This window comes from Cimex lectularius, unplaced genomic scaffold, assembly GCF_000648675.2.
Source record: "Cimex lectularius strain Harlan isolate CLEC.00 unplaced genomic scaffold, Clec_2.1 scaffold158, whole genome shotgun sequence".
Taxonomy (NCBI): domain Eukaryota; kingdom Metazoa; phylum Arthropoda; class Insecta; order Hemiptera; family Cimicidae; genus Cimex; species Cimex lectularius.
The window spans coordinates 152564-167471 of record NW_019392744.1 but is presented as its reverse complement, the minus strand read 5'-3'; the positions used below and the strand labels follow the sequence as shown (position 1 = coordinate 167471).

General features: G+C 33.6%; 1 protein-coding gene across 2 annotated transcripts; it reads left to right on the top strand.

The window, feature by feature from the left end:
• Positions 1-2261: 2261 nt before the first annotated feature.
• LOC106665379 (DNA repair protein complementing XP-C cells) lies at positions 2262-14892 on the top strand. 2 transcript variants are annotated; one of them, XM_014391763.2, is made up of 9 exons: positions 2262-2436; positions 4317-4459; positions 4900-4965; positions 6996-8350; positions 11140-11381; positions 11717-11942; positions 14029-14197; positions 14273-14427; positions 14485-14892. In XM_014391763.2, exons 2-9 carry the CDS (start codon positions 4324-4326, stop codon positions 14617-14619), a joined length of 2484 nt encoding a protein of 827 aa, XP_014247249.1. In that variant the 5' UTR covers positions 2262-2436; positions 4317-4323; the 3' UTR covers positions 14620-14892. The 2 variants fall into 2 exon arrangements, with proteins under 2 accessions (XP_014247249.1, XP_014247250.1); XM_014391764.2 differs by having other exon boundaries at positions 4296-4459.
• The last annotated feature ends 16 nt before the right edge of the window (positions 14893-14908 follow it).

The following is a 14908-nucleotide window of genomic DNA, read 5'->3' as shown; positions in this document are numbered from 1 at the left end:
TCCTATGCCACAGAAGGGTAAGGCCGCAATGGTTTAGGAGTTGACATTGGGCTCATCACTGTAAGGTAAAGGTCCAGGGTTCAAATCCAGTGGCCATGCATTCGAACCCCACATACTTACAAATGGGCTTAAACCCTGCAGGTTTGTATGACCTCTGCTGTTGTGAACGCTCGTTAAAAAAAAAAATACTGATTTGGATGAACGGTATGTAATTTTTAAGGATGTAATGATCAACAAACAGTTGTTAATTGTTAGTTATTCAGATATCGTGAGATGCGGTCGGGTCTCACGATATCTGAATAACTATCGATTAACGGTCACTAACCTCTACACGTTGTTAATTGTATAAGTGGATCATGGGTGTGGTCCAATGAATCAAACTTTTATAAGTTCGCCAATCTTTCGGCATATATATTTCGCCTTCCTCAGGATAAATTTATGAAGAAAAAAAATGAGTGATCTGGTATTCACATGTCTACATGAAAGTCCTTAGTTATGAAACTATAATATAACAATTATTTACAAAATTTAAAAAAAAAACTCTCTTTATCAATTGAAAACAATAGTGTGTTATATGGAGTGGAACTTGGTATTTTAGGCGATAAAGTAATAAAGGACAGTCGATTCTATTATTTACACAAAATCCAAATAAATCAGAAGATAAGTGAGCAGAAGATTGGAGATAAGGAATATTACGTGAACTATAAGGAATATTTAATTTGTAGGAGATGAATTGAAGGAATTTATTTTGAACTTGTTCTATACAATATTTCTGACAGAGAAGACAAGGCAACAAGACAGAAGAAGAGAATTCAAGATTAGAACGAACAAGGGAGCAATATAGTTGTTTAAAGTCTCTAATATTATTGAAATAATGAGTATTGTGAGATATGAATCCTAGTAACTTAAAATATTTTTTTATAGTCAATACTATAGAATTGTACGGAATTCTTGGCAGAAGACAGTGACACCAATGACATGACACTGGCATGGGTCCCTGGGCATTTGGAATATAGAGGCAATCTGGGCGGAATGTTGGCTAAAAAGGAGGCAGTATGAATTCCTGCCCCAAACCCTATTGCACCCTAGCATCTTCCCGCAAAACAGAGCACATTAAAAAAGGGTTCCTTAATGAGTCTAAAACCTGGTGGAACATACCCCAGGCATGAGGCACGAGAAGAGATTCATAGAAGGGCCATCCACAATACTTACCGCAACAGAACCAGGATTGTGGTTGGGTTGCTGACAGGGCACTGCTGCCCTCAGATGATCTTAGGTGGTCTTAACGACACAAACTGGAGAGAAGAAACCCTGTGCAGATACTGTCAAGAAGAGGAGCCTGCAGAACACATTTTATGTTTCTGTGAGGGTCTATGTAAGTGTAGATTCTTGTGCCACTGGCAAGGCTATGGAGGTTGATTAACAACCTGAAGCTAGCCAGTGATTTATAAAATTAGAGAAACACCTATAATAGATAATAATATAACTATAATAATAGATCTATTCAGGTCGAGGTGCAGAATCTCTATCCCTGTTATTGATGAAACATGTGAAAAGGACATATTGGCCTGAAAGTCTTTAATATAAATGACATTTAAAACAATATTATTATCGATATTATAAAAGAGTAGAATTTTTTAGAACTTTGGTAGAATGTCATTATATAGGTTGAAGCATTTATAGTCAAAACATTTTTATGAAACGAACGATCATCTTTTAAAGACACGAATTGACATAATCACCCCACCTTTATGATCTTTTTAAAAAGATTGTTCCTACTCACAGTAAGTTGTTTTCAACAATCCAGATTTCGAGCCTACAGCTCATCATCAGGTTGAAGGAGTTCTACAACCTGATGATGAACTGTAGGCTCGAAATCCGGATCTTTGGAAACAACTTACTGTGAGTAAGAACTATCTTTTTATAAAAAGATTGAACAACACACTCACTCCACCATTTATCTTTTCCACCTTTATGATTTCTACCAATTACCATTTCTGTTTGACATTTATATTGTTTATTTTATTATCATTGTATTATTTAGTTATCATTCAATAAATTATGTATTTCATTAAATGTACTACAAATTTGCATAACTTTTTATTGTATTATTGTTTTAAAAAACATTTTCTTTTGTGTTTTAACACAAATATATGGAATATTATTATTTAAAAGAGCTTAGTTCAACGAGTTATGAGCTTTTGAACTTGGTGGGAATTGTCAGAATCCCTGAAGTCAGAAGGTTTCACTTTAACCCGCCTTCTTGAGTTGTTTACATTGACTGATTGAACTGAAGATCCAAAAAACAACACCATGTTAACGTGAAACTTCATTATTAAATCTTCACGCTTAGGTCGACATTATTGTTGGACCCTACTTTGTGTTGTCGAGATATCCAACAACAACAACAACAAGAAAGTAACGTGCAACTTTTAGGTAGTAACAAGAAAATGTATATGATTGTAATCCTTAACTTCAAACTTCTTGCCCCAATGATTGATGACTTGTTCTTTTTTAAATAAAACCCGTCATGAAATATGTAAATGCTTACATGTACATTAGAAATTTTACTGTTTTGCTGGCTAAGTATCAATCTTTCTAATAGCAAAGTTCATTTATACAAACAAATATAACAATGACTGTTTAAATATCAAAGAAAAAGTTAGATACTCGACCTGGACAAACCCCCAGGGCCCTTCTGGCTATAGTCGTCTGTGTTACCCACGTCGTCTACTCTGCCATACCTTTACTAAGTTCTTGGAACTTAATTAGATGGAGGCAGCAGGTTTTCACAGATGGATCTAAAACCGGTGCAGGTGTGTCCATTTCATGGTCACTCTCACTGCACTGTAGTTTACACAGTGACACTATGCGATTTGGCAATCACTTGATGCGATTCGAGACGATGGGGGCTCTGGTTGCCAGGTCTGCACCGGCTCCCTGAGCACGGCTACTGTTGTCCATGACAAGTCCTCTGCTGTCCCTCTCATAGTGATTTTGTTGTACAGATACCACAAGCTGAAGTGTCTCGGTAAAAACGTGGATGTTGTCTGGATACCCAGATACATAGGTCGGAGGGTAACAAAAAAAAAAAAAAACCACAAACCATGACATTAAAAATGCAAAAAAAAGTTATTAAAAGAAAGTGACACTGTCGGTGGGCTGGATTGGCAGAAAAGCTCTCATGTATCAAGAGTACTGTCTTTATTAAACTTTGTTATCATTGTATTGCTACTGGACTGTTTATTTATTTACTTAGTAATTATACTCTTTATTTAACATTGATTAGTGTAATTGGTGGTTGTCTGGGTACCCGGACACATAGGTCTGGAGGGTAACGAAAAGGCGGACGAGACAGATAAAGCTGGAACATCCCAACGTCTGGACTTAACCACCACGATCCGGCTCTCTGACACTAAAAAAACATTAAAAAACATGATTAAAAGAAAGTGGCAGCGTCAGTGGGTTGGATTGGCATAGACAGGTGTGAGCACTGTAGATAGGTGGCCCTCGGAGGACCTGACTCGTAGAAGAAGGGTTATCCTCACTGAATTAAGGATAGGACATGCAAGGTTCCCTAGGTGATGTGTCCCACTTAATTGAAGGGTGTCATTCCTTGGCCACATATAGAGAGCGCGTAGGAATACCACCCGATATGTGATTTGTGCTTGAACATGGTAGTGAGTATTTGGGTCCCTGTTCCGATTCTTAGAGGAAACATGGTTGTTTTATTGCATAATCTGTTAGTTTTGTATCCCTAGCATGTGTTGGGAGTGAATGTATTTATTAGCGTGAATGTGTAGCGTCACAGAGCTGATAGTAGAATATTGAATATCCCATCAACCTTCAATTAGGTTAATTATATAATAGATATAAAGGGTGAAGTACTAATATCAAGTACTCTACCACCCTGAATGAATGGCATGTAAATACGAAAGAATGCATTTAGGAGTGAGTGGGTCAGGATTTAGGTGTTGGGGGCTGAAATGGCTTAGCTGTTGATACCCCATGAGGCCCAACCTCAGATATATATGAGTCCAAGGTCTAACCCCGGAGTGCCAACACCCAACGTGGGTGATGCTCAAGGCCTGCTGGTAATTTATTTTAAATTAAACAAAAGCAGGAATTGCTGGCAGGCTGCAAGAAGTGGTTGGTTCAACTTTGCACATGTGTGCACATGCATGTTCAGATTTGTGGTTATATAAATCAGTAAATTGAATTTTGTTATGTAAAATAAGAGTACATTTAAAATATTAGTAGAATAATTGAATAATAACACTAAAAATTATATGCAGTGTAATTTTTGTTGCTACTAGAAAAAAGATGGTTGGCCGGAGGAAGAGAAAATCTGACACTACCGAACCAGGAAAAACTTGGCCTTGCTCAACTACTGAAAAAAGGCGGTTGCGGCAACGTAAATTGAATGTGCCTCTAGATACTGATAGTGAATCTGATAATGGTGTGTTTTTGTGAAGTTTGTCATATTTTTTTAAATTTACAGCATTGAAAACCAACTAATAAAGACAAGTTAATTATGGTTTTATTATTTTTTTAAATGATTTTTTAATTGTTTTTTAATTTTATTATTTTTTATAGTAATTTTAATTTTTTCAGCATTTTCCCATCTTCATTGTTGAGTCTATCAGAATCTCACAATTTCAATGCTTTCTAATGTAAAAAATTATATTCATTTTATATTCACTAATTTCGTGGTCCGCTTGACCAATTAAACATTACAATTCATTTTTTTCTTCTCAACTAAAAACCTTAATTAATTGTAATTAATTTTATAGTTTAATATCAACTTTGATCTATCACAGTTCAATATAATAAATAATTTTAATTGTTTATGTACCTAATTATTTTTATAGGTGTGTGAAATATTAGTTTTTGTTTTAGATGTTTTTAAAGTGAAAAAAACAAGATTCAAACATAAAGAAGCAACTAATGCTGAAGAACTTTCTTGTAAGTATTTATTAATTTTTTAAAGCTAAGGCAAGATTAGATTAAAGCTGTTAGCCTCTTTACAACCTGCACACCATCACCAGTATTGTCCTATTCTTTAGTTCATCTTCATTCTTGTCTAGAGCTCCTCGTTAAGTTTAAGCTTTTTTATCAGGCCCCAAAGCATTTTCAAGGACTCCTGTATATACCTTTAATCCAGGATTTTCTTTTACCAGGAGTAGGAATCTCAGCCATCAACAGAGGTCATGTTTCGCTGTCGCTTCTTCTTCATGGAAATATTTGCACAAGCTTGTTTCTGCCACTCCGTGTCTATACATACCTCCGGGGTCTGCAATGTCCAGTTTGCAGTCCAATTATTATTCTAGTCCTAACACATCCTAGATTTAGTAGTTTTGATCTCCTTTGATGAACTTTTTAGCCTTTGTCCTCAGCTACATTCCCATTGAAAGGAGAACTTATTTTTAATCCATTGGATCCACATTTTTATATGGTATACTATAAAAACTTTCCAGTGGTGTCCTCATCAAAAATTTCCTTGACCAATTTATCGGTCTCTTGGTTGCCTCTCTGCCCTGGTACCCAGACAAGGGTAATTTTATTGTTTTCCCAAATATTTGATAGTGTCCTAATGCAATCCCAAATGACGGAGGATTTTACTACCAATGTGGTAATTGCCCGAGTAGATGGCTACTTTCTGTTAGTGATACCCTTTTAACCCATTCAATGCGGGACTGAAATTCAAGACCATCTCCCAAGTACAGAAATTTTTGTTGTTGTGAAACTTGATAGGTTGATTGCATTTAGGTTTTAATTAATAGCAAATAATGTTTTATGACTCAAAAGTACATTTTTGTAGGGTTTTAGACCATGACTCCACAGTGGAATCAACCGTATGCGGCAAAAATCTGAATATGCAAACCCGCAACTCAATGCACTTGTCTATTTTCCTTGGCATGGTTGAGTTACGAATCATTTAGAATTTTCATATTCTAAACCATTTCAAAAACCTATTTTGATGATTTTTTCTTTACGATTGTGTGAATGAGGAAAATATTTCTATGCTGAACAAAAAAGAAGAAAAAAAGACTTTTTAGATAAGAACAATTTATTTTCTCTCTAATATGTACAGTTGTTATTATCCAAGTTTTTAATTTTTACAAAATGAATTAAAAAAGAAATAAAAAATTATTTATAGATCAGTGTATTTGCAACAATAAAATTATATATTTACAATTTTGTTCTCATTGAATTGTTTAAAATTAAAAAATAAAGTTAAAAAAGAATATAAATAAAATATAAAAATATTAAAAAAAAGAAACTATTTACAATAAAAAAAATAGTTAGCCATTTATTCCAACAGTCAGGTGGCACTTAAGGCCTTAGCCTCGTGGGAGATATGTCGCCTATCAGTTGCTCCGATGCAGTTGTAAAATTGCCATTTCATTTCAAAATCTAGGGATACATGTTCCCACATTACTTTGGATGGTGTAGGCATATAGATAGGCTGCAGACGAAGCCACAGTGCGTTCTCAGACACTAAAATCTCTCCATGAATACTTTGCACACCTAAATAGGCATTTCTTTTATTTTTTCTTATTTTTTTTTCTGGATAACGAATACAATAAAACAAGGACCTCAGTTTCAGACTCAGATTCTAAATCTAGGAGAATTTGATGAAAAGAAACCATAGTTGCTGGCGTGGGTCAGTACTGGTTTCAGTATGCGGTACCTCGACAAAATGTGAATGTGTAGTTGGATGTGTTGGGCATTGGGTGAGGCGTGTGCTGTTCATGGGCTGTGCTCAATTTGCAGTGGGCTTAAGGATCAGCTGGCAAGGCTATGGAGCCCGAAGCTAGCTAGTGATTTATAAAATTAGAGGAGCACAATAGATCTGCTCAGGTCGAGGTGCAGAATGCTGTATGGCCAACTCTTTTATCCTTATCCCTATCATTCTATTTAATATTATATTCTTGCTTACTACCTAGGGCCTATAAAATATTTTAATTAATCTACCTTTCTGTATTTTTCAGCTGCTGGATGCAAAATGTGCATGCTCTCTGAAGATGATTCGAGCAGTTCTTCTGACGACACAAAACAAACCAATTTAAATTCCAAATCATCAAAAAGTTTGGAAACTCAGTCTGCTCTAAATTCATTAGATACTGAAGTTAAAACAGATAATACAATTGTAGAGCCGTCAGAATATTATGATTTTTCATCTATAATTAAATCTCAACAAGAACTAAAGAAAATCGAACAAAAGTTAAAAAATACAGATGACAATAATGAAAACAAAAAAACCTTTTTAAACGATGATGAATGTTCAGATTCTGAAAATATTTCTGAAATTTTAAAATTATGTGAAAAAAACACGAATACTTCTCAAAGTGATTGTTTTACTAGGAACGAAAATAAGGAAAGTGAAGTATCTTCCGAACTCCCTTCACAAGTTGAAATTATAATTAAACAATCCGATCAACCAACTAAAAATTGCAGAAGGCAACAACAGCTTGAGGCGTATGTTAAAAAGGCATTCAATAATGAAAGAAGATCTTTACAGGTTGTAATACACAAAGTTAATCTTTTATGCCTTCTTGCAAATGGGTTTTATTGTAACAGTGTAGCAAACAGTGAAGAAATTTTAGCTTTAAATTTGTCCATACTGCCTTCTGACAAATTTTATCCTCCGGAAGTTGTAACCAGTTCTTATGTACTGCAATTATTAAATTGGTTTCATAAAAACATGCAGGTAAATGTAGACAAACTGATTGAAAAAAAATTTTCTCTAAAAGAAATTATAATAAAACTCTTCCCATCAAAAGAAACCAATAGTAACAAGAACTTGGTAATTATATTTGTTTCACTTACTAGAGTTTTGGGTATGAAGAGTAGAGTACTGTTCTCTTTGCAACCTGTTCCTTTACGGCCTCCTACTGTACAATTAATGAAAACTAATTCTAAAAATAATGAAAATGCTTGTAGTACTGAAGAAAGTAGTGGAGATAGTGATTTTGTAGAAGTTTCAGAGAGTTCTTCAGCCAAATCAATATCTGAAAATTCTCTAGGTTCAACAAGTCAAAAACAAAACAGCAAACAAACAAATAAAAAAAAATGTGTCGTTGAAAACGGTAAAAAAACCCAAACTAAATCAAAAGGAAAGAATGTAAAAACAGCAAAAGATAGTAAAAATACGAGTAAATCGTCAAAGAAAAGTAAAATTGATCGTAGGGTGCTATCCTCTGATGAAGAAAGTTCATCGCATTCATCTAATAAAAAACAAGTCAATGGCGTGGATGTATGGGCTGAAGTTTACGTCGAAGCTGAAAATAAATGGATCAGTGTTGATGTTGTGCGTAATGATATAGACTGTGTTACTAAAATATCTGTAAGTATTCATTTTTTCTTTCTTTTATAATATAAATGTAATTATATTTTAATGTTTACATCAAATTCTATATAAAAAAATCATCCCTCAAGGGTTGAAAGAGGGACATTGGTGGCCGCGACGATTAAGGTGTTGACATGTTGCTGATGACTGTATAGTTTGTCCCGGGTTTGAATCCAGTGGCCCAGTATTCAAACCCGACATACTTACAAATGGACACTGACACCCCAATGGTTTATAAGACTTCTGCTGTTTCAAACCTTTGTAAAAAAAAAGTTGAAACATCTTTGTTTGTTCAGTTGTAAATTCCATTTATATACTGGTTGAGATTTTTTTTCTTTTTTTTTCTGCTAGACCATTTTTGGTTGCCCACTGCGGAACCCAATTTATCACATAAAATAACTGGTAATACTTTAAATTAATGTAATTTTTTTTTAGGTTTACCAAACTGATAAAAATTATGTGATGTGCCCCTGCAGTGCTAGGTAAATGAAGTAAGCAACATAAAGAACTGTCAATTTGGGTGTGTAGTTAAATAGTCGTTTCAACTTTGTACAATAATTTTCCTTTATTTTGTGTAATACAAAATGGGTGTGCAAATAATGACAATACATGCACAGAAAGGCAAATTTTGCGGTTTCACATAATAAATTTAAAAAAATCACTTCCAATTTAAAAAAAATTTAGAACTACTGTAGCCAATGATACTTTTGCCCTTTCTCAGGCGGCCCTAAGAATTTCAATTGGAATTGTGTAATGTGTGTGAGGAGAGTTGAAAATGTACAAATGGGAGGTCACAGACTGTGCGTCACCCAGGACAGTTGACTTGATGAATTTCTTATAGTCAGCATGTTAAATAATAATAATAGTAATCTTTATTCACGGCTTTAGCCATTCTACATCGTATACAAATACATAACATGCAATATATCATTTATGTTTGAGCAACACTCAAAGCAGATGTAATTTTATTTTTAAGTTTTGTAAGCTATTACAGAATAGATAGTATTACAGAAAGGGGTAGAAAATAGATTTTTATGTCTATTTAATTTCAGACAGTTAAATAAACTCGTTGCAGAAGCTCAGGGTTTTCTACAGTAAAATTTAACAATTTATATAAATATATAACATCATAAATATCTCTTCTTATTGTAAGGGGAATAATTTCCATCACAGCTCTAGTTCATCATAATTTATATAGTCTAAGTTTAAGAGTAATTTGTAGGCTAAGAATCTTAAAAACCTATTTTGAACTTTTTCAAGTTTATTGATGTATTTGAGATAACTTTGAGTCCAAACTGAGAGTTGAACTCGAGAATAGAGCCAAAAATTGAAAACTATAGAGTTTTTATACAATTTATATTGTTGAAATCCTTGGAGTTTCGTTTTAAGAATCCTAGCAGTTTTACGGCTTTATTTACAATTGCATCTATATGATCAATAAAAAATAGAGTCGTGTGATGACTCCTAAATCTTTTATTGATTTTTGCTTATTTAAATTTATATCACAAATATTATAACTAAATATAATTGGATTAGGATAAAAGCATTTAATTTGGCATTTGTTAATGTTCAGGTACAAGTTATTTTTATCACACCAATTAATTAGGTTGTTCGGTTCAAATTGAACACTATCACAGTCTTCTAATGACTTAATTACTCTATAGTTCTTGAAATCATCTGCAAATAGCTTAAATTTACACACTGAAAAACACTTGACAATGTCGTTGATGAATATGTTGAAGAGAAGAGGTGAAAGATGGCCACCCTGAGATACCCCAGAGGTTTCACTAATGGCCCCTTACTGAATACCATTCAAAGGTACCACTGGTATTCTGCCAGATAAATAGTCGATGTTCCTCATCAATAATATCTTTAATGGATTTATTTTTGTATAAATTAGTTTATCTAACATAACATTGATAATTTGTTTATAGGTCTATAATTAATTATGTAATTCCTATTGCAATTTTTAAATAATGGCACAATAAAATTGGTTTTCCAATGATTAGGAAAGAGTCCTGTATTCAAGGAAGCATTGAACAAATAATGAATCAGGTTTACTAGGACAAATCTGTATTCTTTGAGTATTATAGATTAAATTATAAATAAAACAGAGATAATTGGCAGATCTGGTTGATTGAAATTGATCAAGTCACAAATTCATTACCTCACTTAAAAAAACTTCATTTAGGAAAATAAGTTATTTGTGTTCTTACAAAGTATCATTAATAAATTCAGTTTTTATTATATAGCTACTTAAATAGTTGTTTACTAAATTTAATATTTATTGTATTGATTTGAATGTGAGTGTGTAGAGGGTTCAGCAACAACAGACCCAAAATGATTATGAGTGCTTGAAACTCGGCGGCGAAGTTGTTCTAGATTTGATAAAACAAAAACAACCAAAAATTATTCAGTTACCGCACTATTTTCAATATTGAATCTTTCAAAACATACTTTTCGCTCACAATGAGGTAAATGATAAGACTTTAATATAAATAAGAAAATAGTTTTTTTTTTAAACGAGGGTTTGCAAACAGGGTGGTCATATCAACCATGGGGTGTTGATGTTTTTGTAAAAAAAAAGTTCACTTGTGAGTATGTTGGGTTTGAACCTGGGCTCTTTACCTTAGAGTGATGAGCGCCCTGTCAATGCCTATTGTGTCCACTGACACCCCTTGAAGTCAGTTTAAATCATCCTTACCAGTACCTTTTCTTACAGTTTGCTAATCGCTACGATTTTCATTATTTTACAATTAAATGCTCACTAACTTATTAATTTTCAGTCAGGATGTACAAAACCAATCACATATGTAATCTCATGGGATAACAATGATTGTATTAAAGACTTAACAAGAAGATATGCTCCTCAATGGTTAACCAGCACTCAGAAGCTTAGAGTCGATCCCCAGTGGTGGCAAAAATCAATTGAACCTTGGGCTCCAAGAAATACGAAACATGAGAGAGCTGAAAACAAAGAACTCGATCGCTTGGTTGAGGAATGTCCTTTACCAACTTCTATATCTGAGTAAGCTTTTATTTATTACAAGGCTTAAAGTAAAAGTTTAAAAATGTCTAATATAATCTAGATATATGGTATTGTTTCTCTGTATTTCAGTGACAATTCATCTATGGATTTTATTTTCCCCAGTTGCAAAGGTTCTATTTTCTCAGAGTTCCTTCCTTCTACCTCATGTGCATTCTAATATTCCTTTCTTTCCAAATTCTTCCAGGAGACTGTTCCACTGCTTAATGTTTTTCATAACATAAAAAATTATAGGTTCATCAAATTGAATGGAAAAAAATTGTAATGCAAAAAACTTTATTATAAATAATTCTCATAATATTTCTCATATATTTTAGGTATAGGGGGCATCCTTATTTTGTATTATTAAGGCATTTAAAAAAATTTGAAGCTATCTACCCACCAGATGCCAAACCATTAGGCTACTGCAAAAAAGAAGCTGTTTACTCGAGACTTTGTGTGAGTGAGTTGCATGCAAGAGAAACTTGGATGCGACAAGGTAAAGTAGTACGCCTTAAAGAAGAACCGTATAAAATTGTCAAAGCAAGGCCTAAGTATGATAAGGTAATACCTTCACATCAGTTATGTATGATAAATATGAGAAAAATCAGTTTGACTACAGATCTGGCAACACATTTTCGCACCGGGCCCGATTAGAGGGCTGAGCAAGTTCCACTTTGCTCCCAGTGAGGTCACACTTGTTTGTACCTTGACCATGTTTTGACTACAGGTACGCCTCCCACCCCACCTGGTTAGCACATTATTCTACCTTATTGACACAGGCAGTTAAAGGGAATTAATAAATAATAACCATTTATTAATTGATGGCTCAGGTGGTTAGAGCATTGGGGTACAGTTCTGAAAACCTGGGTTCAAATCCCATCCTTGACATTAACTTTTTTATCACCAATGTTCATGTCTTTATTTTATTGATTTACGACTTTGCAGTTGCTGTAATTTAATGTGTTGTTTGCAGAAATAGTCAATTATGGTAATGTCATTATAGAGAAAATCATATGCCATGGGAATGGCATGTTATTTATAATTGTCTAAATTATGGTTTTAATAGTAGTAGCCAACTCGTCTTCTCCGCCATACCTTTGCTGAGCTGAATTCTTCAAAGACATGCAGAGTTTACATTGCAGAATTTTATGTGATTTAGCACAGACTTAAGGTGATTCAAAAGGTGGCTAAGCCCAGGACGTCTCAACCCCTGGACCTGACCACTGCGATCTGGCCCTCTGATGCTAAACATGCTTTAAAAACCATGATTGAAAAAAAGTGTCAGTGGGTCGGATTGAGATTCTCCCATATAAAGAGTACTTTCATTAGGTGGACTCCAGAGGTCTTGACTCGTAGAAGATGAGTCATCCCACCCGATTAGGATAGGCCACGGACACTTACTTTTAGGCAAAAGCCCATCTGTGCGTGTGTGTGTGTGTGTGTGTGTGTGTGTGTGTGTGTGCCTGCGTGCGTGCGTGTGTGTGTGTGTGTGTGTAAACCAATTTATTTGTATTAGGTTTCGTGGTCCACTTTTTCAAATAAATTCTTTTCAATTAATTAATCTTTAATTAAGATTTTGGTTGAGATAAAAAAGTCAGTGTCACAAGTGGGATTCGAACCCACGACCTTTGGCTAAATACACCGCTGCTCTACCACTTGATTTATCGTAACTTTGATCCGCTCGAACACTAACTTCCCATCTCAACCCCACCTTTTGAATTTTCCCTCCTTTTTGCCATTTTTCAAATGTCATGTAATCTATTTGATTCTCGGCGACAAATGAAATGGCCATGGAGAGCTTTAGAGAAGTATACTTCATTTTGCTTATTACATTTATTAGGTTTCGTGGTCTGCTTGACCAAATAAATTCTTTTCAATTAATTAATCGTTAATTAAGATTTTGGTTGAGATAAAAAAGTCAGTGTCACAAGCGGGATTCGAACCGACGACCTTCGCCTAAATACACTGCTGCTCTACCACTTCATAATAAATCATCAATCAACTATTATTGTAGTAATAGTCATTAGACAAATTGAAAATGTTAACAACAGTCTATGGACAATTATTTATTACAACAGTCTTGCATCTTAATGTTAATGTTTGGTTATGTCCATGTTTATTTAGTAATAGCAAATATACTTATGTTTTAATAATAGGTAATATTAATGTTTCCTTGTAAATAGTAATAATGAATGGTAGCAGTTCCTTTGAATCAATAATCCACTCTTTGAAGTAGTAATCAGTGAAGACTTTGTTAGAAATGATAAAGGTGGGTTGAGTAGGTAGATTCACTTTTTGTAAAAGATGGTTCTAGTCACAAATGTTTTGTTTTTTAACACAACACACAATTTAATTTGTGAGTGGAACTATCTTTTATAAAAAAATAAAGACTTTGGTTGCAAATATTTCTACAAGGTAGTATGACATGTATGGTAGTATTATGCCACTGCACTGCATTCTACAAAAAAAATTTAAAAAATCAGGCACAGTTCGGAAATGTGTGGCCCGACCTTACTCTAGAATTTACAATAAAAATCTTTATCAACCCAACATTTGAAATGTACAAAACAAATGTTACAAATTTGTGAGAAATGTTAACTTTATTGTTGTACAACAAAGTACAAATTATTATTTATAAATATTACAGATGTCTGGTAATGTAGTGCGTGATCTTCCACTGAACCTGTATGGTTATTGGCAAGTAGAAGACTATATACCTCCAGTTGCCGTTGATGGTCAGGTTCCTCGAAATGAGTATGGAAACGTTGAATTATATAAACCATCAATGTTGCCAGGTGGTACTGTTCATTTACAAAGTAAATATTTCAGTGAATGAAGTGATAAAGACAATTTTTTCCTCGTAATAATTAACAATCGTATTTTCTCTTTAGTCCCAGGTGTAATGAAGATTGCAAAACGTTTGAATGTTGATTGCGCACCAGCAGTTGTAGGATGGGATTTTCATTCTGGTGGAAGCCATCCTGTGTTTGACGGTGTTGTAGTTTGTCAGGAATTTCAAGATAGCATACTGGATGCTTGGAACAAGGTACATTTTTATCTAAAACGTTATTTAATTTTTCATTAAATTGCCATAATTTTGCAGGAAATTGATGAATCTAGTAAACGTTCAAAGGAAAAAATTAGTAAAAGAGCCAAAGCAAACTGGAAAAAATTAATTCGCCTTATTATAGTGAAAAAACGCCTTGATAAAAAATATAATTTTTCAAAGAAAATTTAAATTTTTTAATGCAAGTGTTAATAATGGTTCGTTCTTATCATTATAATTAATTAAAATATATGTATATATGTAATATACAACATTACTTTGAAATGAAACTTTTCTTATAATAGGTTTTAAGTAAATTTTAGAACTAATTGTAGGGTGATTAATATCGTTTATATAGTATATTTATGAATTTGTTATTGTAATAAAACTTTTTTACATGTAAAAACAAAAACTTTTCAGCAAACAACCTATTACAACTGTACAGCCATTGATTAGTTAAGTGACATCAACTTAATATTTA

Coding starts and splice junctions, on each gene's coding strand:
- LOC106665379 (XM_014391763.2), top strand. CDS start 4,324: ATGGTTGGCCGGAGGAAGAGAAAATCTGACACTACCGAACCAGGAAAA. Junction 11,943..14,028: donor CAAGGCCTAAGTATGATAAG/GTAATACCTTCA, acceptor TAAATATTACAG/ATGTCTGGTAATGTAGTGCG. Junction 14,198..14,272: donor TGGTACTGTTCATTTACAAA/GTAAATATTTCA, acceptor TTTTCTCTTTAG/TCCCAGGTGTAATGAAGATT.